A 24257-nucleotide genomic window follows, 5' to 3' on the forward strand; every position below is an offset into this window, starting at 1 on the left:
ATTGCATAAGTATTCTTACCCTATACTCAGTACATAGTTGAAGCACCTTTTCAGCCTCAAGTCTTTTTGGGTATGATGTGACAAGCTTTGCACATCTGCATCTGGCAATTATCTGCCATTCTTTGCCTCACCTTTTCACCTCTCAAGCTCTGTCAGCTTGGATGGGGGTTGGCAGACATTTTCTAGAGTCCTAGTTGCTCCAATCGTCTTCCATTATGGATAATGGAGGCTACATGCTTCTGTGAACCTTCAATGCAGCAAGTCTGTCACTGAGCTCTACAGGCAGTTATCTTGACCTCAGGACTTGATTTTTGCTCTGATATGCACTTTCAGCCGTTAAACCTTTTCTGAGAGGTGTGTGCCTTTCTAAATCATACTCATTCAAATGAATTTGCCACAGTTTAACTCCACTCGAAGTGTAGTAACATCTAGAAGCAATATGAATGCTCCTGAGCTAAATTTTAAGTGTCCCAGAAAAGGGTATGAAAGTTGCAAAGTTGTTACAAGCCTTTTTTGTGCTTTGTCATTATGGTGTATGAGATGTAGATTGATGTGGGAAAAAAAAGTAATAAAGCAGTTTAACATAAGGCTGCAACATAACAAAACATAACAAAAAAGAGTATGAATACTTTCGCAAGGCACTGTAGGTGCTGTGATTTATATATTGAAACACACAGAAATTGTCCGCTCTGGGATTTTATTTTATTTATTTTCTTTTATTTTATTTTGTTTTGTTTTTTTTGTTTTGTTTTGTTTTATTATTTTTCTCTTTTTTTATATTTATTTTATTTTATATATTATTTTTACTTTATTTTAATTAAAGGTGAGAGAGGATTTTGTGTCATTTGTGTCACCAAACTGCTAATGTCACATCACCTATAAACACCCAACAGTAAGGTACTGTAGTTTGCAGAAATATGTTATTAGTTGTTTCTTAATTCTATTTTCTTATATTCTATTTAATTTTTTTTTTATTTTGTTACTTTGTAAGTTGTGAGTTAATATCCCACAATTCTGAGAAAAAAAGTCAGAATCGTGAGACATAAACTTGCAATTGCAAGAAAAAGTCAGAATTGCGAGATACAAACTCGCATTTGAGGAAAAAGTCAGAATTACATGTTTTTATCTCACAATTATTTTGTTTTAAAGTCAGAATTATGACATAAACTTGCAATTCTATGAAAAAAATCACAATTGAGAGTTTCACTTCAGAATAACTTCAGAAATGCGAGATAGAAACTCACAATTGTGAGTTTATATCATGCAATTCTAAGAAAAAAGTCAGAATTGTGGGTTTCTGTTTTACAATTCTGACTTTGTAACTCACAATTGCACGTTTATATTATGCAATTCTAAGAAAAAGTCAGAATTGTGAGTTTATATATATCGCAATTCTGACTTCACAACTCACAATTGTGAGTTTATATCACGCAATTCTGAGGAACAAAAGTCAGAATTGAGAGTTTGTTTAATGCAGTTATGAGAAAAAAAGTCTTGTGACCTAAAAAGATAACCTTTTTTATTCAGTGGCTGAAATGGGCTTCCTTACTTTTCTGCTGTGCTGAACTTTATGCTGATGTTTTTGTTATTAGTCAACCTTGCATCAGGGGTCCTAGATGTTTGTAAGTGAGTGATGAACAGAGCAGCTGGTTTTCCCCAGTGCACATGTGCCCCGTCGTGCGTTCAGCCCTCTGGGAGAGGGTGGACCACAGTGAGCCAGATGTTCCCCAGCTGTTATGGGCAAAGAAAAGAGAGAGTGTGAAAAAGAGCAAACGAGAGAAGCAGATAGAGGCTAGCTGGGGTCACTCTGTTTTTCAGAGCATATGGGCACATCAGCTTTGTTATCACTGCTGGAGATGGTCTTGCTTTAGTTCTCCTTCTGCTGTTGAAGTTCACAAGCTCTTTCTTCTCTCTTTCTCCCTCAGGTGGGACATATGTGTGCCCAGCTGCCCGTGCAGGGAGAGCTGATCCAGAGATGCCAGCAGCTACAGTCCCGTCTGTCCACACTGAAAATAGAGAATGAAGAGGTGACGTACACACAGTCCAACAAATACAATATGCACAACAAATTATGTTTATATTACATCTTATCTGTTGAACTTTTTCACAGTTTACTTGTTTCTGTTGATGTGCACTGTTTCATATCAAAGCATTGGACTGAATCAAAGCAGTTTTGATTCAGCAGTCATCTTTACACACAATTTCACAGATTTACATGCTGAATTTTTTTTAATTTATACATTTTCCAGACACTTTTGTCTAAACTGAACCTATGACCTTGGCGCTACAAGAGTGTTTGCCCCCTTGAGTGTGTTGTTTATAAAGCATTTTGGCTAATTTGATGAAAAGTTAAGCCAATAAGAGTTTAGCTTTAACATTATGATTAAACATTTATCTAAAAATCCATCAGCATGGATTCTGATTCTGTTTGGGCTTCCACAAAAGGCAATGTAATGTGTTTTAAATGGTACTGTTTGAACTAGGGAGGTAGTGTAACAGTGGTAATGGGTTAATGTTAGTGTTTCAAATAAGCATTAAACTTTCTCCATGTTCTGTTTATTTAATATCTCTTTTACTCAGGCATTTGTGGTATTAAAAACAAAAACTTCATAAAACATCAGTTTCTCGACACTGGGAAAAAAATGATTTACTTAATCAGCGTTTTTGACTTCTTATTTTAAAATCCTTCTTATTTTAAAATATTAATCTAATAAAATGTAGTCAGTTTTATGCTCATGAAAAATAAAAAAAATAGTATCTCATGCAGTTTTCCACCTTATTTTCTTTTATACTTTTAATGGAAAACAAGACAGAAATAACCAAGAAAATTATTTAATGCAGTGCACCAGTGGGTTTGTACATTGTAATGAAGATTCACAGGCTATAATAGACATGCTCTTTCTCCAGGTGAAGAAGACGATGGAGGCCACTCTACAGACCATCCAGGACATGGTGACCATTGAGGACTTTGATGTGACTGACTGCTTCCACCACAGTAACTCAATGGAGTCTGTCAAGTCCACCATGTCTGAATCTTTCATGAGCAAACCCAGCCTGGCCAAGAGACGAGCCAACCAGCAGGAGACAGAACAGTTTTACTTCACGGTAAATGAGACGGAGAATGAGAGAAATCAGTTTAATACAGGGTCACAGGGTTGAAGAAAGGGTGTGGAGGATTGGACGGTGGGAAATCTGTAGCTGGCCATAAAGAGAAATAGGAAAGGAAGAGTGATGAAGGGAGAGATAAGAGATTTAGTGTTTGAGATACAGCTTAATGTCCTTTCCTCTCTATCAGAGGCTTTTAAGAAGCCTTTGATTGAAAAGACGGCAATTAGAGGAGACTGCTGCAGTTGACTGCTGTTCATTGATCTGTGCTTGTTTGTAGACAGCTGAAACTGTGTTACGTTGTAATTCGACAAATAGCATTAAAGAGGAATTTGTTCTCCAGACAGATTTTACAAAATACCTAGAACACAGAAGCAGCAGTGTAGCAATGCCCAGGGAGCAAAATATAAAAAAAGTTATCTGTTAGTTCTGTCATGACAGAACTCTAAGATTTTAGCATAGTAATGTACATGACTGTTTTAATGTGTTTGGTCTTGACGGAATACGCTACTGCTGCGGCAGAGCAATTACCAAGACTTTCTACTGCTAATACATCCACACACATGCTTCTGTGAGTATGAAAGAAATACTGCTGCTGCACATATATAGGAAATAACCTTCATATATGACATATATGAAATCACACCGTAGTGGATCTATACAGGTGGAGCTGGGGAGGTGGAGGGTTTATTTATTTCTGAAGCACATTGCGACTGCCACAGCCAGCGCTAGCCGAATATTTGAATATTGAGTAGCAAGCTCATTGACTGCTGATACGAAAAGAACCAATCAGCTGCGTAATGTGACTAATAATGTCATTATGTCAGATTGAGTCAGACTGCACCATCTAGAGTTTCAAATAATATTATTTGTTTGAAAAATAATAACAAAAATATTGTTTATCTATTAGTCTATCAAGTATATATGTGACTCTGGACCGCAGAACCAATCATAAGAGTCATTTTTTTTTTAAATTATATAATAAATAAGTTTTCCATTGATGTATGGTTTGTTAGGATTGGACAATATTTGGCCTAGATACAGCTATTACAGAAAATCTGGAATCGGAGGGTGCTAAAAAATCTAAATACTGAGAAAATCGTCTTTGAAGTTGTTCAAATAAAGTTTTTAGCAATGCATATTACTGATTAAAAATTGAGTTTTAATATATACAGTAGGACATTTGAAAAATATCTTCATGGAACATTATTTATCCTAATGATTTTTGGCGTAAAAGAAAAATCGATCATTTTGACCCATACAATGTATTTTTTGGCTATTGCTACAAATATTCCCGTGCCACTTAAGACTGGTTTTGTGGTCCAGGGTCATATTTATTTATTTATTTATTTTTTATTTATTTTTAGGTTTTTACCGTTTTTAAATGATTAAGAAAAATGAATTATTTAATTTCATAATCGCTTTCCTGTTTTTGTTTTTTAAGCTTTTTTAACAGGGTTCTTTTAAAGTGCTTAAAGTACTTGAATTTAACTTTGAAATTTAAGACCTGGAAAACCCTTTGAAAATAGCAATATTCCTGAAGAAATACAGAAAAGTGCTTGAATTATTGAAAGACAATGGATCTATGAAACAACTGTTTCATTTTGTCAATAAGCACATATCTTTTCACGCAATTCAAAAACATCATACTTTTTTGCTTATTTCAGTTAATGTCAGAAAACAATTAAGCTAAGCAAGTAGTAGTAGTACTGACAGTGTTAAAGACATGAAAAGAGGAACAGATGAACCAAATCAATTGAGTTATTTACACTGAAACCACTCCAGTTGATTCAAATCATTAATTTCAAGCGATTTACTAGCAAAAACCAGATCAAATTAATGAAGCCGTTCATTTTTTAATCTCAACATGTGATTTTCTAATTACACATGTGATCAATGGAAGCACAAGCTTAGCAAACAAAGGTTTGTCACTTGATGTTGTACAGGCTGTTTTAGCACATCCCCTTCATTACATAATATCCTGATGTATTCCTCCCCTGTATCTCCCTCTCTCCTTTCTCTTTAACTCCCTATGCACATTCAGCTTGTCTTTTTCTGCCAAAAGCACTAGTGCATGGCTCCATGTGTTGGCTATCCTTCCCGTGTCTGCATGACTGTAATGCTGGTATGGCTGTGATATATGATGGATGAAATTGTAAGCATCTGTCTGCCCAGCTCCCTCATTCCCTCCGCAGTTCAGGTTTCTCTCCATCCGTCTCCTGACTCCTCTATCTGTCTCTCTGCTGTCAGGTTTCCATCAGGTCAGGGTTCTCGCCCCCAAAGAGCCATAAGCTATTAGAGCACATAGATCCAAAGCCTCCCTGTGCTCCAGTGGATATGAAATTAATGTTTACGCCAACAAGACGTATAGTCTCAACACTACACAGCAAATTGAAAGGGGTGGAGAAATGATCCTTGGCCAGAAAGCTGAGAAAAGGAAGGAAGATTGATTATACTGCTCACTTAATAGCTATTCAAATGACATTTCTCAGCAGTGTTAGTTCATGAGTGTTGAGATGGTCTTAGATTTGAGCTGGAGTTAAAACATTTTCTATTCTCTGTTTCAGAAACTGAAGGAGTTTCTGGAAGGCAGGAATCTCATCACCAAACTACAGGCTAAACATGACCTGATCCAAAAGACTTTGGGAGAAAGTGAGTAATCTTTCTCGGTTGATGTGTGCATGTGTATCTATGAGCTGGTTTAATCTGAAAAACTTCTGTCATAAAATATTGTGGGTGTAATATTACTTTACTTCAATAAACAAGATGTTAATATTGAGTAAATAATATTTTAGACATTATATAGTACCAGTTACTTTTTGCTTCACAAGTGAAAATACTTTAAAACGAAGTCAAATTTTATAATCCACCATTGTGCTTCTCAGAGCAACACACGGTTCCCTAAAGTAATCATTGTTTTCTATGGATTGGTTGAGAAAAAGATTCAGTGTAAGTAATTTATAAAGGCAGTACTTACGTTTACTGTACATTAAACCAAATGATCCTATAGTTAATTGGACATACCTTGTCACTTGTTTCATCTTGGAATGAATCTGTGTTTTTGGACAAATCAGTTGAGTGAATGATTCAACTGACTCCCTCATATTAAAGACTGTCATATGCTTTATTCCTGAATGAATCAGTGGCTTTAAACAAATCATTTAAGTGAATTTAAGTTTTGTTCCCAATGCATCAGTGTATTTGAACAAATCAGTTGAGTGAATGATTCAACTGACTTACTCATTAAGACAGTCATGTGTCTTGTTTCCAAATGAATCAATGTTTTTGAACAAATCAGTTGAGTGAATGATTCAACTGACTTGCTCATACAGTCAGTCATGTTTTGTTCCTGAAAGAATCAGTCTTTTTTGAACAAATCAGTTTAGTGAATGATTCAACTGACTTACTCATAAAGACAGTCATATATTTTGCTCTCCAGTTTTTAAACAGATCAGTTGAGTAAATGATGTGCTGTTATACTGATTCTGTAGCACACTTAGAATGATGCTCAACCAGTCAAATTTGAGTACAGGAATACAATGTTGTATAATTAGCCTATTGTTTGTCATTAGTCTGTTACGCCATCGTAAATATGTGTGATACATAAAATTAGAAAATTACTTAATTTTTAATTCACAAAATAATGTTTCTTTTATGTGTAGGGTTAGGGTTCATATGTTTGTGTGGGATGTTGCCGTGTCAAACAGAGAGGGTACGAGTTGACCGTTTGTGTGTAAGCTTGAGGATGGTACTGATGTCATCAGAGCATGAAGCTTTAACAGCCCAGAGCCGCTCAATACTGCTGTCTTCTGGACCCTAGCATGATCTTATCCACTCACTCACTGGCAGTGTTGGATGCTGGAGGTCAAAGGTCATGTGCCATGCTACAAGACACAGAAAATGAGTCTGAAAAGAAAGAAAAGAGCACAGCGGGGATTTCCTAGAGTGTTTTTTACTCTGATGTACCACCCACGTTCATTCCTGGTAACTGAATGAAACTATCAGCCATTCGGCTCAGACTGCCAATGAAACAGGAAGTGAAACTGAGAGAATCAGACTGATGGCACACAAGATAACGAAGAGATAATTATGTGTGATAGAGATAGCAATGGTGTTGATTACTCTTTCGTGAAATAAGCGTGCTAGCTGAGACTAGCGCAGTCAGAAGTAGTAATCATTTTGTAGATGTTAACTTTCTCCTCCATTACTCCAGTCGTGTCACATGTTCCTTCAAAAATCATTCTAATATGCTGATTAGCTGCTCAAAATGATCATGTACAGTAAAATGAGCTAAAATAATATTTAACAGTCTTATTAGGAATCATTAGTGATTGCATTTAAAGGATTAGTTCACTTACAGAATAAACGTTTCCTGATAATTTACTCACCCCCATGTTATCCAATATGGTCTTTCTTTTTAAAGTCAAAAATAAATAAAGGTTTTTGAGGAAAACATTCCAGAATTTTTCTCCACATAGTGGACTTCAGCTTCAAAGAATACAAGTGCAGCTTTTTGGTCCAGACGCTGCCGAAGCGAGGCAACAACACCGTTGGCTTTTGTCACCACTGGTTCTCTGAAGTCAGTCTGTGCCCCAAGCTGACTTGAGGTTCTTATCTAGTGAAACGATTGGTCATTTTCTAAAAAAAATTAAACATTTATTGTCTTTTTAACCCCAAATGCTCCTCACTAGCTTGACTTCACGCATTACGTAGTGGTGAAAATGGTGAAATTTTCACCCTACCCTACATTTCTCAACCAAGGTACACAGACGAAGAGCAAACAACGTGTGACCTTTTCGATGTAATTATGTAATGTGGGACACACATTGCAGAGCTAGTGCAAAACAAATATTTGTGGTTACAAAGTATAAAAACTTTTTTAGAAAATGACCGATCGTTTTAATTTTTATGCAAGGCAAAAGGAGTTTCCATCATGCGAAACAAATGACGTCTCGTCCCTGTATGTTGCGTTGCATAAAATAATATAATTTGCAGCATAGTAAAGACTTATAAATGAAATAAAATGTATACAAACCTTTATTTTGCTGAAGAAGTGCACCAAAAAAGCCTGCGCTATGACTGTAACTCAGCAGCTGGGTTGTTTCGTCTGAGACAGGCTCAACCCGGTGGTTGGGTAGAAAAAAATAACCCAATATTTAATAACCCAATAAAAATGACCCAGCAGCTTAGTTACAGAAAAACTACCCAGCACCTGGGTAAAAAAAAAATATAAAAAATAACCCAATACAATGACCCAACAACTGAACCCAGCATTTGGGTTAAAAAAAATAACCCAGCATTTTTTAGAGTGTGGAAAAACTCCCCAGCACCTGGGTAAAAAAATATTTAAAAAATAACCCAACAACTGAACCCAGCATTTATTTAGTATAGAACAACTACCCAGCACCTGGGTAAAAATATTAAAAATAACCCAATAAAATGACCCAACAACTGAACCCAGCATTTGGGTTAAAAAAAATAACCCATAATTGTTTAGAGTGTGGAAAAACTACACAGTACCTAGGTAAAACATATAAAAAATAACCCAATAAAATGACCCAACAACTGAACCCAGCATTTGGGTTTATAAAATAACCCAGCATTTCTTTTTTTTTTTTTTTTTTGGTGTAGAACTACCCAGCACTTAGGTAAAAAATATTAAAAATAACCCAATAAAATGACCCAAAAACTGAACCCAGCATTTGGGTAAAAAAAAATAACCCAGCATTTTTTAGTGTGGAAAAACTACCCAGCACCTGGGTAAAAATATAAAAAATAGCCCAATAAAATGACTCAACAACTTAACCCAGCATTTGGGTAAAAAACCCCCCAGCATTTTTAGAGTGTGAAAAAACTGCCCATCACTTGGGTAAAATATATTTAAAATAACCCAATAAAATGACTCAACAACCGAGCCCCAGCATTTGGGTTAAAAAATAACCCAGCATTTTTTTTTTTAATTTGGAAAAACTACCCAGCACCTAGGTAAAACATATTAAAAATAACCCAATACAATGACCCAACAACTGAACCCAGCATTTGGGTTAAAAAAAATAACCCAGCATTTTTTAGAGTGTTGAAAAACTACCCAGCCCCTGGGTCAAAAAATATTTAAGATAGCCCAATAAAATGATTCAACAATTTAACCCAGCATTTGGGTAAAAAAAATAACCCAGCATTTTTAGAGTGTGGAAAAATTACCCAGCATCTGGGTAATTTTTTCTTAAAATAACCCAATAAAATGACTTAACAACTTAACCCAGCATTTGGGTAAAAAAAACCCCAGCATTTTTAGAGTGTGAAAAAACTACCCAGCACTTGGGTAAAATATATTTAAAATAACCCAATAAAATGACTCAACAACCGAGCCCAGCATTTGGGTTAAAAAAAATAACCCAGCATTTTTTAGAGTGTGGAAAAACTACCCAGCACCTAGGTAAAAAAAATATTAAAAATAACCAAATAAAATGACCCAACAACTGAACCCAGCATTTGGGTTAAAAAAAAATAACCCAGCATTTTTTAGAGTGTTGAAAAACTACCCAGCCCCTGGGTCAAAAAATATTTAAGATAGCCCAATAAAATGATTCAACAATTTAACCCAGCATTTGGGTAAAAAAAATAACCCAGCATTTTTAGAGTGTGGAAAAATTACCCAGCATCTGGGTATTTTTTTCTTAAAATAACCCAATAAAATGACTTAACAACTTAACCCACCATTTGGGTAAAAAAACCCAGCAATTTTAGAGTGTGAAAAAACTACCCAGCACTTGGGTAAAATATATTTAAAATAACCCAATAAAATGACTCAACAACCGAGCCCAGCATTTGGGTTAAAAAAATAACCCAGCATTTTTTTAGAGTGTGGAAAAACTACCCAGCACCTAGGTAAAAAAAATATATATATTAAAAATAACCAAATAAAATGACCCAACAACTGAACCCAGCATTTGAGTAAAAAAAATAAATAAAATAACCCAGCATTTTTTAGAGTGTGGAAAAACTACCCAGCACCTAGGTAAAATATATTAAAAATAACCAAAATAAAATGACCCAACAACTGAGCCCAGCATTTGGGTAAAAAAAAAAATAACCCAGCATTTTAAATTTGGAAAAACTACCCAGCACCTAGGTAAAAAAATATTTAACAATAACCCAATAAACTCAACAACTGAACCCAGCATTTGGGTTTTTAAAATAACCCAACATTTTTTTGAGTGTAGATTGTTTTTCCACTGAGATTTGGATTGATTTCAGAGCGACGTAATCATTAATTGGATGTGTTGATCGAATTTGAAACACCTCAGTTATTCACAATCTGACTTATTCATTTTGTCCATTGACAAAAACAGATTTTATCATCAAAATACCTCAGTAAATACAGCCTTCGGTGTGCTGAGTACAGTGTGTGCAATCCCAGCTGCTGAATGAACTGACAGAATGTTCCAGCACAGGCTGAAGGAAACAAAGTGGTTTGGATGATTAGCTCATTGAAGTCTGTTGCACGTTTGGCATTTGCTGTCTCAAACTGCATGTGATAGGGAAAATAGCACATAGTGATGTCCCTGAATGAGTTTGGAGGGGAATAAGTGGATATGAGGTCACGTCCCACAGGAAGGTCCTCTGACAAGAAACGGGACGGTGTTTTATTCCCAAAAGGAAAGTGTATCCAGCTGTGGCCTCTTCCTCACACATCCAGCCTCCCTCTAACTGTTTTCCTCTCTCTTTTTTTTTCTCCTTGTATATCCTCATTCAGGTCAGAAGACCGACTACTGCCTTGCCAGGTGAGTGCTGTGGGAAAGCCAACAACTCCAACCATTTACGCACAACAATTAATATAGCACACATGCAGATGTTTCAAGGCCATTTATAGATGAATATCTTGTCTAGACGTATTCATCTTTTATTCACATCTGCTGATTTATTTATTGAGGCCAGGGGAAGGTGATTTACTTTGCCATTATAATGGAGTATGGAAATGGGAATGGAGCTTTAAACAAGAGTTCACAGAAGAGACAAAACAAGCGCTTTCATAACAAATACTACGTAAAGCCTGTCTGTGTGAGTGTATGAGTTGAAGGCCAGTGTATTAAAATAGGACCCTTTTTGGGAGGGTAATTTCTACTGGTCTAATGGCTACAGGCAGTTTGTAAATTGAATGTGGTGGAAAATTAGAGCATTTTGAGGGAAAATGATCCATTGTAATGACAGAGCTTTTTCTTTTTCTGTCCATTTCAGCGGACGGAGGAACTCCACTGTTCGGAAACAGGTAATTATCACCACTCGCCGGTAGAATCGACTCAGAATTGATTCTGGATCAGTGCACGAAAAAGCATAATCAGCTATTGTTATTGAAATCAATATGCAGGACAAAACATTACAATGGTGTGCAGTGCTGGGAAAACATTGGCAGATATTATCAAAAAATAGTGCACTGACACTGTGCAAACAAACAAACCCTTATGTAACTTTAAACATCAAGTACAAAGAGGCAGAAATATTTCATATTTAAAGGAAATATTTACTCAGAAATCACTCCGGACAATTTGTCATGCAATGGAAACTGCTACAGCAAACAAGATGTGCACTGTTTATTATTTGTGTATTTAATTATATTGATTTAATTTGTCATTTATTTATTTTATATGTGTATTTTACTTTTTGGTTTGTTTGTTTTGTTGTGTTTATGCTCATTCTGATGTGGCATTTCATTTACTTAGAGCAAAAGCTACAGAGCCACCTCCTGATTCAAAAGAATATTTGTTTATTCTTTTATTATTATTATTATTTAGCTGGAGATGATCAGATTATGCTTTTCACATTTTCAGTCTCTCCCAAACCAACCCAGAAAAAAATATTTGTAATACATAATTAATAATATAATTAAATTAATTATTAATATAACTATTTATTTAAATTAAATAAATACTAAAATTATTAATCTAAAATAAATAACTACACACATAAATAACACTAATACACAGAATAAAAAAAAATATATAATATAAAGTAATATTTAAATAAATAAATAGTATGAATATATAAATAGTAGAAATTAATATGTATTCAGAGGAAAAGTCATAGAGCCACTTCTGATACTAGGTGATTATTCATGTATTCTTTTTATTTTTTATATGATTATGTTTTTTTATTATTTTATTACATTTTCTATTTAATTTTAATTTGCAGGAATCAATGCAGTTATTTTTAAAGAGACAAAGGTTTTTACATTTTTAGACTCTCCCCAACCAACCCAGATGAAAAAAAAAAAAGTTATACAATTGTATTAATAATATAATTAAATCAAATAAATACTACAATAAATAAAAACAAGTAATACATAAAAATAATAAATATTAAATAATATTAAATTAAATAAATAGTATGAATATAATAAATAGTAGAAATGAATGTGTCATCAGAGGAAAAGCTATGGAGCCACTTCTGATGCTTCTGGTTGTTACTCATTTATTCTTTTTCCTTTTTTATATTATTTATTTATTTATTTTTATTTAAGTTTATTTAGCAGGCATGAAGGCAATGATTGGTAAAAAGACAACACTTCTTACATTTTCAATCTCTCCCCAACCAACCCAAATGAAAAAAAAAAGTTATAAAATTTAATTAATAATATCATTAAAGTAATTAAATAAACACTAAAATGATGAATATAAAAAAATAAATAAATACATGAAATAAAAAATAGATATTAAATAAAATATTATTCAAATAAAAATAATTATTATCAGTACTATTTATTCATATAATAAATAGTAGAAATTAAAATATATATCGTAATACTACTATATAAGCCATGGAGGCACTTCTGAAACTAGATTTATTATTTATTTATTCTTTTTCTTTTTTATATAATTATTATTATATATTTTTTGATTATTTTATTTTTTTAATTTATTTTTTAGCAGAAAAAATTGTTTATTATAATATGATTAAATTAATTATAATAAACAAATACTAAAATAATTAATCGAAAATAAATAAAGCAATGCATTAAATAAAAAATAAAAATGAATATAAAATAATATCATATTAAAAAATAAATAAATAGTAAGAATACTTTATATTCATATAATAAATAGTGAAAATGAATATATACTCAGAGGGAAATCACTGGAGCCACATCTGATACTAGGATATTATTCATTTATAATTTTTTTATATAATTATTTTTTTTAATTTTACATTTTATTTTATTACTTTTTTAATTTATTTTATTTAGCAGGAATTAATGGAATTATTTGTAAAGAGACAACACTTACTTACATTTTCAGTCTCACCAACCATTTCAGAAGAAAAAATATTTAATTATAAAATGTAATTAATAATATAATTACATTAAATAAATACTAAAATCATTAATCTAAAATAGCTAAATAAATACATAAATGAAGTAATTCATAAAAGAAAAAAGAAAATAAATATAAAATAAAATAGTATTAAAAATGAATGAATTGTATGAATACTATTTATTCATGTAAACAAATCTATAATCAAACAACAATCAAGGAGTTCAATCAGGTCACTCTGCCAATATACTGTATGCACATAATACAAGATTATTATATTTCTATTGGTAGGTCAGAAAAGACATACAGCATCTTACTAATGCTTTCATGCAAAGTCTTTTTACAGAATTTGTCACTGAGGCTGAAAAATTACTAAAAACTGCTTTGAGAATCACTTTACTTACATGATGTGACATGTGTAATAAAATAGTAAGATAGCAGTGCCACTCTGCAATATTGTGCAAATGGCAGAGGAATGAATTTATAAACAGGGCCAGTGAGATAAATTTAGTGTACACATCCTACAACTTAAACCCTACAGGGGTTTAACACCATGCAGTATGGTTAAACAAAGAAAAGGACCCACTGCAACCCCTCATTTGACCACCCCAATGTCCATATCGCCCTCTAGTGAGGGATAATGTTATAACAGCAATATTCTGTCACTAGAAGAAGAAATGATTTGAGAAACAAAAGATTTAGTGAAAAAAACTAAAATACAAGAAAGACCCATGATGCTTTATACTCATGTAAGTATGTAGAGTTTCTAAGCGTGACCTCCGAGTAGTAAAGTTCCCAAATTCTGCTTCGCTTAGCCGTTTCCTGCTCACCCAAATAAACAAAAGGAAGCTGTGGAGAGAAGCTGTCTCCTAGCAACCGTTGCCCCATTCCCCCGTGGCTCAAACTGTGCTGCGTTTTCATCCCTTCGAAATTCTGTCTGATGCCTGCCTCCCTTTGCAAATATTATTATTATTTAAGCACTCTGCTTAGAAACAGAGACCCTTGTTCAGAAAGGTTTCCTGTGCTGCAAAATGTCCAGAGAAACCCCCCCCCCCCCCCCCCCCCTGAACCATCCTGCATATTTTCTCCTTCATATTTTGTTTTCTATTTTTTTTATTTCCTTCCTTTAGGAGGCCAGCCAAATTATTCCCCTGATGGTGGAGAGTTGTATTTGCTTCATCAGTCGACACGGTGAGCTCTCCCTTTTTCTCTCTCACTTTCCTTTTCTTGCCAAAGGCACTATTGCTGTGTCCGCTCTCTAGACTTTCCCTTACGAAATGAAAAAAAATACTGTTCTGCTTCATTTATTTTTCTATCATGCAGTATATACCACTTTTATTCGTGTAGCAATATCCAGTGTTTCAAAAAAAAAAAAAATCCAGGATTTAACTCAATTTAGTCCCAATTTTTTAAAAAAATTACAAAATAATGATTTATTTTATTTTTTTATTTTATTTTATTTTACTTTATTTTTTATTTTATTTATTTTTTATTTATTGTTTTTTTATATATAAATATATACAATTTTCTTGGGTTTCCACTGTCTGGAAATCTGGAAATATCAGGGAATTTAGTGATTTAAAAAAAAAATTCTAAGTTTTTTTTTTTTTTTTTTTTTTTTTTCTTTAATTTTTTTTTCTGGTTGTGCTTTCTGCTCTGTTCCGAATATTTAATTGGCTAGAAATTACTTCTGATTTTTAATGATTTTTTTCCATGGTGAAGTCATGGTTACTCTGTGGTCAAATAAGGTGGAAAAAAGTGTGTTTTGAAAGTATCTCTAACTACAGGTTGTCTCATAAACAAATGAGTCAGATACTTTCGTAACTGCCCTTAATCAGCAGTAATTTATTGTATAAACAAAAATTTATCTTTTGAAATGATTCATTAAAAAAGCTTATAAAAATAAGTTTGCTTCTTTCCCATGAAGAAACTTTAACATCCATGGAATTTTTTTTTCCATTGCAGAAATGTTCCTTAAAATTTGTAAATGTTCTTCACACTAAAAAAGTTATTTTAAGAAAGGTTTTTTAAAGAATCATAAATGGTTCTGCTATGGAATCACTGAGAGAAAGAAAAAAAAAACTTTTGGAACCTTTATTTTGTACCTTTCGTTTTTAAATCAGCTACTTCGTAGTTTATAAATCTGACTGCTTTTTAATATGTTGTGCTTTTTATTTTTTTTTATTTTTTTTTACTTACATTTATTATTTTATGATACAATTCAATATTTGTTAATGATTATAATAATAATAATGTATATCCACTGTTAATTTTTGTTTTAATGTTTTTAATGTACTATTTTAATTTATTTAATATTTTATTTTATCCAATTACACTGCCATTCAAAAGTTTGGGATTAGAAAGATTTGTAATGTTTTTTTTAAGAATTATCTTATTCTCATCAGTGATCAAAAATTTAGAAAAAACAGCAATATTGTAAAAAAAAAACAGTTTAATTTTTTATATATATATATATATATATATATATATATATATATATATATATATATATATATATATATAAATTTTTTTTTTTTATAATATGCTGATTTATTAGTTTTATTATCAGTGTTGGAAAAATTTGTGCTGTTTATAATTTTTTTGGAACCTGTTTTTTTTTTCAGGATTTCTTTTGATGAATAAAAAGTTAAAAAGAACAGTATTTATTTAAAAATAGGAATCTTTTTAGCGATATAAGTCTTTGTTATTGCTTTTTATCAATTTAGCACATCTTTGCTGAATGAAAGTATTCATTTATTAAAAAAAAAGAAAAGAAAGAATAAAAATGTTCTGTCCACAAACTTATGAATAGTAGTTTACAAAAGATTGTTGCAAATGATTTCTATTTTAAATAAATGCTGTTCTTTTTACCTTTTTATTTATTAAAGAATGCTGTAAAAATATCCCAAGTTCAACAAAACATTAAACAGCACAACAGTTTTTAACATTGATAATAAATCAGCATTTCAGAATGATTTCTGAAAGATCATGTGATACTGAAGACTGGAGTAATAATGCTGAAAAATCTGCTTTTTGTCGCAGGAATAAATTACACTTAAAATATATTCACAAAATATATTGAAATTAAATTTCACAATTTCACAGGGTTTTTTTTCTGGATTTTGGATTAAATTAAAAAAAAAAAAAACATTAAATATCTTACTGATCCCAAACTTTTAAACAGCAGTGTACATTGCAAACTAACAATTTAAAACAAATTGTTGTTTCTTTTGCCATGATGCTGAAGATTCAGTAAATCCGGCTTAGTTAAGATTATTGGAAACTTCAACTGCCAGAGTACACAAACACGACACTTCCTGTCTATTCTGTGTCTATAACGTCATGTCTGTGTCTGTACAGGTCTCCATCACGAGGGAATATTCAGGGTGTCGGGCTCCCAGGTGGAAGTCAATGATATCAAGAACGCCTTTGAAAGAGGTGAGTCTGTCTGGACTGTCGCATGCTGTAAATCGTCGTTTATCTATTTCGAATCAAGTCTAAAGGGTTCTTTGTGTCTCAGGTGAGGACCCGCTGGCTGGGGACCAGAACGATCACGATATGGACTCCATCGCTGGAGTGTTAAAGCTCTACTTCAGAGGCCTGGAGCACGCCCTCTTTCCTAAGGAAGTCTTCCATGACTTAATGTCCTGTGTCTGTGAGTGTCCGCTTTATTTCCTGCACCCACAGTACACGTGCGTACTGGAGACCAGCCTTACCAGATTAGACAATCGAGAACCTTTTGTCCTACATGAACTCATTTCTTGTACATGTTGTTTTTTCCAGCCATGGAGAACCTCCAGGACAGAGCTGTCCACATCCGTAAAGTCCTGTTGTGTCTACCCAGCAGCACCCTGGTTATCATGAGATACCTGTTTGCTTTCCTTAACCAGTAAGTTTCGAAGATCAAAGCTTGTCTGGAATGAACTTTCCCACCAGAGTCATTCAGTTTGATTTGTCTGTGATTTTCACTCAAGGCAAGGTCTGTGACAATCATTTAGTCTCCCCAGGGTTCGTACGAGGTGAAATTTAAGGCCTGGAAAACTTTTGAAAATAGCAATATTCCTAAAGAGGTACCTGAAAAGTGCTTGAATTATTAAAAGACAATATATCACATTTTTGTTCAATCAGCATATATCTTTTCACACACAAAAAAAAAAATCACGCAATTAAAAAAACATCTTACTTTTTTAGCTTATTTCATTTAATGTCATAAAACTAGCAAGCTACCCCAGTAGTAGTACTGACAAAGACATGAAATGATTCACAAAGACGTTTCGATCTAAATCAAATTATTTGTGATACACGAAAGTCCTAATCTGAATCTAATGATTCACGACTTATTTTCAATGCGCGATTTGAAGTCCCGATCTGAAACAAATGATTTGCGATATGCGATCCGATTGAAGCACTTTGAAACAGTAAATAATTTTGTGACGCTTTGGTTTAACTGATTCAGGGTTTCAAAAAGCTCTGTCTCAGAGGAACAGATAAACCAAATCAATTTGAGTCATTTACGCTGGATCCGATTGATTCAAACTCGTAACTGCAATCATTTATTTTAAGTGATTCATTAATTTAAAAATTTTGACATTCCTTGTAATGATTTTGATTTAGTTCGGAACCTTGTGTATCATCAATCATTTGATTCAGATCAAATTAATTTGATTTCGATCGAAACGGGTTCGTGAATTATTTCGCGAATTAAATGATACACAGTGCACAGTTCCGATCTAAGTCATATAAATCGCGATACGCTACTTGAAGTTCGGATCTAAGTCAAATTAATTGTGATACATGATTTGAAGTCCCGATCTAAGTCAAATGATTTGAGAATCATTATTTAGATCAGGACTTTAGAGCGTGGAATCTTTTTTTTTTTTTTGACTTTGGAGCAGGTTCGCAAATCTTTTGCTTTAGATCAGATCTTTGCGTATCGTGAATCATTTGAGCGGGTTTATGAATCATTTCGCAAATTGAATGATTCAAATCAAGTGATTCACAATGTGCGAAGTTCAGATCCAAGTCAAATGATTCACAATACGTGATTTGAAGTGACAATCTAAGTCAAATGATTCGAGAATTTTTATTCAGATCCAGACTTTGGCGCATGGACTGCGAATCATTCGATTTAGATCAAAACGAGTTTGTGAATCATTTCGCAAATTGAATTATTCAAATCAAATGATTCACAATGCGTAATATTCAGTTCTAAGTCAAATGATTTGTGATACATGATTTAAAGTCCTGATCTAAGTCAAATGATTCGAGAATCTTTATTCAGATCGTGCATCGCGAATCATTCGATTTAGATCGGAACTTTGGAGCAGGTTCACCAATCTTTTGCTTTAGATCAGAACTTGTGTGGAACGCAATTCATTTAAATCAGATCGGGACTTCGGTGCGGGTTCACAAATCATTTGATTCAGTTTGGGACTTTGGAGCACGTATGGCAAATCATTTGTTTCAGGTTTCATTTTATCAGATTTTTTTTTCTTAAAAAGTAGAAAACATCAAACAATTAAAGCAGTAGCATTATAAAAAAAAAGTATACACAAATACAAATCCCTTAAGAAAGTTAACCATGGTTTTACTATAGTAAAAAAATTGTAATACTTCAGTAGGAATACTTTGCTTGTGCTTCACTTTACGTTTGCCATTTTGTTTTATTAGCATATTTGTATTTATCTATTAATCTTTTTTAGAATTTGAGATAGAAGATATTGTTTGATAAGTGAGATCCTATAAAATTAAAACAGTAGTGCTTAAAAATTCTTTAAAGTTGAGAGTTCTGGAATTTCATTTTACAGTATCTGTACGAACCCTGTCTCCCTCATATTGTTCCAACACCGTATCGCTTTCTTACATCCAGGGAACAAAAAAGTAGATGTTTGCAGAATGTCCCAAATGCTCTATTCCATATGAAAGTGAATCAGGGCTTCAAAAAAGAACAAAATGTTCTTCAGTTAAAATAAATACTATCTATATGGTTTGTGCTTGATGTTCCATAGACTATTACATTATTATTCAATTAAAATTTCACTTGCAGCTCTCAAATCTGATTTTATTGACACCTGTGTTTGGTTACAGTATGACTTATGAAGATGCATACATCAGTTTAACGTCAACGATGCCAAATGCTATTGGTCTTAGATTAGTTTTTTTTTTTTTTTTTCTGCTGAAAAACATAGTCCAAGTCCAAATAACCTAAGTCTATTTGTCATCTTTTTTACCCCTGATGACATTACATCCCTGAAGATATGACATTTTCAGTGAATAAAGGAATACAAACAAAGTTAGTGGTTTGGAGCAACATGAGGGTGAATAAATGATGACAGAATTATTTGGGTGAACAATTCCTTTAGACCAGCGCCAGTTTGCAGTGATTTATTACAGCTAACCTTGCCCCAGCATACAAAGAGCGTTTGTACAATCTAAACTTACCATTTTACAAGACCTTTTTTACTACGAATTTAAATATTCTCTTACCGAAAAGAGAGCATTGGCTCATACCCAACCTCAGTTGAGGGCTACAGCACTCAAGCCTCTTGGAACACATCCCTCCATATCTCTGCCTCTCCTCCATCCACTTTTTTCCACCCTGTGGTCCTTTTGAAAGACCCTCCAGACCACAACACGATTTTAGCTTTTACTCCAGCCCGCCGTTGTGCACGCAGGCGTGTCTGGTTCTCCTAAAGCATCTGAAACCTTTCCAACCCTCGTGTCACGGCCAGAAAGGGGAAGCGAATGTGTGTTGAAGTATGGTGTCACCATCAAGCCACCATTAGTGCTCCCATGCTGGACGTCTGCAGCCCTCTGTGAATGGCTCCTCTGTTTGCTCTACGGCCGATAGATCTTTCCTCCGCTATAAAAGTCAATGGAGGTGCCAAAATGGGTCTCTAAAGAACTGACGCTTTCTCTAATTCGCTCTAGCCTGCTCTACGGTCAATCAAGTGCAACGTCTGTAGGTATGCATGGTATATACTCACAAATAAACATCATGCAAGCTCACTTGGATGGTATTGACATTTGCAGAACAATGCAGAGAGAGTTGGGTAATTGGAGACTGTCTAGGCAAGACAGTGCTCATAAATTTAGTTTGGAGCCTCTCCATGTGAATGTTCATGTGGCCCTGCTGTTTTTATCCCAACCCCCAGTCATCTCAAACACACATACAATTAAGAATACCTCTCCCCACATTTTAAACACATTCATGTTTTCAGTAATCAAAAAACGAATCGGGCAAACTGTGGAGTAAGAAGGGAAACAATTAAAAGTGTGTAACAATTCAGAACAGTCTCACAGACACACATAAATGCGAGAAAGCTGGCTTAGGCTCATGATAAATGAGCTGTCGTAAGGAAGTGTAGATAGAGACTCAGTCTGGAACTCAGTCTGTTTTTCACATTAGCCCAGCAGAAGCTGATCTCTCCATGAGAATAGTCATGTGATCAGGGATTATTTTAACATGTTTCTGGATAGTATGACTATTTTGTGCATTTTATAAGATAATTGGTGCACTTCAAGCTGTTTTATACATATTTTGCACTATGGGGGCGCCATTATTTCGATGATGTAAAATGGTTGCACTCTGAGCTACTGATTCTACCTTTTGCTATTTTTACTGTAACACATCTCAGAAAATAAAATACCGATACAGTGCCACATTGTGCGACTTTTGGTTGTAATTTTGAGTCGAAAGGCAACAAGAGAAGTGATGTAAGTCTTCACTGCTTTCCTAGTGATAAGAACTGGAGAAAAGAATGGAAAGATGCCTGTGGACGAATAAAACTTTCTAAAGACCAGCGTCTTTGTTCTCTCTACTTCAGCCCTGATGCCTTTGAGCCTTTTAGTAGACCATAGCTACTAAAATAGCTTACAAACGGCAGAGACAAGAAACGCTAGATGCCATCCTGGCAGGATGTAAACATACTGATGCCGCAGCAACTGAAGGAGTTTCTCAACATGAATTTTACTCGATATCTGGGGCATTTAGACTTCTTGTGGGGGGGGAAATTGATGGAACGGCATTTGGTTTAAGTCTACGCTTATATCCATCACCACCTATAAGCTGTTTCAGTAGCTGTGGTCATCACATCAATTCAATTTTCAATTCAGTTCAATTCAAGTTTATTTGTATAATGCTTTTCATGATACAAATCATTGCAAAGTATTTTATTTTCTGATGTGTTGCAGTAAAAAAATAGTAAAAAATAATGTATAACATGTAGCACCAGTAGCTTACAGAGTGCAACCATTTTACATCATTAAAAGTCCAAAATATATATAAAACTATGTGGATTTTTAAAAATAATACAAATATTTAATGGGTTTTCTACTACAAACTTCAGTAAGAGATATCATTTAAGTTATAATAAGCCATACATGCTTTTCTTATTTTTGGATTTATTTATTTATTTATAATTGTTATTTTTTAGGTCTAATTATTGAGAAATGGTCCTGTCTTCTAATAAATTCATTTAATAATTAAAATATATATGTGACCCTGGACCACAAAACCAGTCATAAGGGTAGATTTTCTGAAATTGAGATTTATACATAAGAAAAGCTAAATATGTAACACAGGATAGGACAATATTTACAAAATCTGGAATCTGAGGGTGCAAAAAAAATAATAATATTGAGAAAATCACCTTTAAAGTTGTCCAAATGAAGCTCTTAGCAATGTGAGTTTTGATGTAAGTATATATATATATGTATGTATGTATGTATGTATTTTTTTTAAAGAAATATTTATAAATTCTAACATAAAATATAACATAAAACAGCATCAAATAACACTGAATATGCAAATCTGTTGTTATTAAAATATTAGCTTAAAATTCAAGTATATATTAAAATCAGAAAGGTTTGGCTAACAAAATAAATGCTGATCCCTGTGTATTTCATTGATTTGCAGTCCTATCTTTTGTTTAACTGTATTTTTCTCTCTTTTTTTTAACTAGCCTGTCTCAGTACAGTGACGACAACATGATGGACCCCTACAACCTGGCTATCTGCTTTGGCCCTACACTCATGTCTGTACCCGAGGGCCACGATCAAGTTTCCTGCCAGGCACATGTGAACGAGCTCATCAAAACCATTATTATCCATCACGAGAGCATCTTTCCAGGGCCCCGTGAGCTGGAGGGGCCCATCTATGACCGTGGAGGAGCTGCTGAGGAATACTGGTGAGTGAATTTGGTTGCAAAAAAAAAAGAAAAAGGATGAAAACGAAGCACATAATCTTGGCAAAATTCATTGGCAGTCAATACTGGCCCCACATTTTATTTGAGCAGCTGCTCAGCCGAACCGCAAAACCAGAAACGAGTTGATCAGACGAGCTTGATTTAATGCAGAACCAGGCAGACATGATGGATTAAAAAGATGAAGAGACATTATAAAGACCAACAGAGCCCTACAGGGAGTCGGTCGCTTTTTAAAGTTTACATCCTACATTTATTATCCTCATTTGAGCTGTCAGTTCAATGGCGGAAGACACAGATACATTTTTGACCCTCAGCGTGTATCAGCACACGACCTAGACTCCCAAAAGATGTCACAGTGAAAGCAACCAGAACAGTGGCAGGCAGCCAGACTCGTAAAATACCATCATGAGGTCCGTTTTTTAAATTAAAAACAAGGTTATCCTCCCCCTGCTCAAGGCCAAGTGCTAATGAAATGCCCTCCTACAGCTTTTTAATAACTGTTTTGGATGTCATCGAGAAAATGACTTCAATTTGCTGTGTCACCGTGAAAAGAAAGCGACGTGTCCAGATCAGGTTTGTTTGTGAGATGTTTGTGCAGGCTGAAAGACGTGGCTCATGTGGTTTTCATGCACGGGATTGTTTAGATTGCATGGGCGGTGTAATTAGGACTTTGAGCTGGTGAGATGATGTGTTTTTAGCTCAGGGTTTAGTCAGAATCTTGTTTCAGCTTTTCAAGGGTTTAGATCACGTGAAGCCGTGACACGTTAACAACAAACTTTAGTTAACACGTTGCAAGCTCAGTTCCTGCCCTGGTATGAATTACTGTTCATTCTGTATTTTAACTTTGTTTACTTTTTTAAAAATTATATTATATTATTTAGGCCCAGTTTCACAGACAGGGCTTAGACTAAGCCAGGATTAGGTCATAGTTCAATTAGGACATTTAAGTCATTTTTATAAACATGCTTAGAAAGAAACATTACTGGTGTGCATCTTGAGACAAAACAAAGGCACTGATGTATTTTAAGATCAATCAGTGCAATTTTATTTCAGTTGAAACAGCTCAGACTTACATTTTAGTCTAGGACTAGGCTTAAGCCTTGTCTGTGAAACCGGGGGATAATGTTTAAGTGAGTCCTAAAAAAATTACATCAAGAGAAAACATATTGCATATTGTCTAAATCATATTGCACTCCAAAATAAATAAATAAATACATTATATATCTATATCTCATTTGCATATTTCATTATAATAATATGAAACATGAAATTAAATAACTATTTTTTTGCATATTTCATTGCAGTTGTATTTCATTAGATTAGATTAATTCGATTTTTTATTTATTCACTTGCATTCAAATAAAAAACAAATTGTAAATATTTTATATTCATTATATATAAGATAACACTTCAGAAATCATTCTAATATGATGTTTTGCTGTTCAAGAAACAATTATTATTATTATTATTATCAATATTTAAAACAGTTAATTTTTTTATGATTCTTTGATGAATAGAAAGATCCAAAGAGCAATATTTATCAGAAATAAAAAGCTTTTGTAATATTATACACTATACCATTCACAAACTTGGAGTCAGTATTTTTTTTTTATTTTTTTTTTTAGGGGGAAATAAATTA

At 33.6% G+C, this 24257-nt stretch overlaps 1 protein-coding gene across 2 annotated transcripts in view; it reads left to right on the plus strand.

Moving 5' to 3' along the window:
* srgap2 (SLIT-ROBO Rho GTPase activating protein 2) overlaps positions 1-24257 on the plus strand; it is a 63094-nt gene that overhangs the window by 25174 nt on the left and 13663 nt on the right. For both annotated transcript variants that reach the window (XM_073825322.1, XM_073825323.1), the window contains exons 6-15: positions 1926-2027; positions 2908-3105; positions 5673-5757; positions 10862-10889; positions 11344-11374; positions 14543-14603; positions 16773-16850; positions 16933-17067; positions 17196-17301; positions 22376-22600. In XM_073825322.1, the coding sequence (XP_073681423.1) occupies positions 1926-2027; positions 2908-3105; positions 5673-5757; positions 10862-10889; positions 11344-11374; positions 14543-14603; positions 16773-16850; positions 16933-17067; positions 17196-17301; positions 22376-22600 (1049 nt within the window). The remainder of the gene's footprint in view (positions 1-1925; positions 2028-2907; positions 3106-5672; positions 5758-10861; positions 10890-11343; positions 11375-14542; positions 14604-16772; positions 16851-16932; positions 17068-17195; positions 17302-22375; positions 22601-24257) is intronic.

The sequence above is a fragment of the Garra rufa genome, chromosome 20 (genome assembly GCF_049309525.1).
Source record: "Garra rufa chromosome 20, GarRuf1.0, whole genome shotgun sequence".
In the NCBI taxonomy this organism is placed as follows: domain Eukaryota; kingdom Metazoa; phylum Chordata; class Actinopteri; order Cypriniformes; family Cyprinidae; genus Garra; species Garra rufa.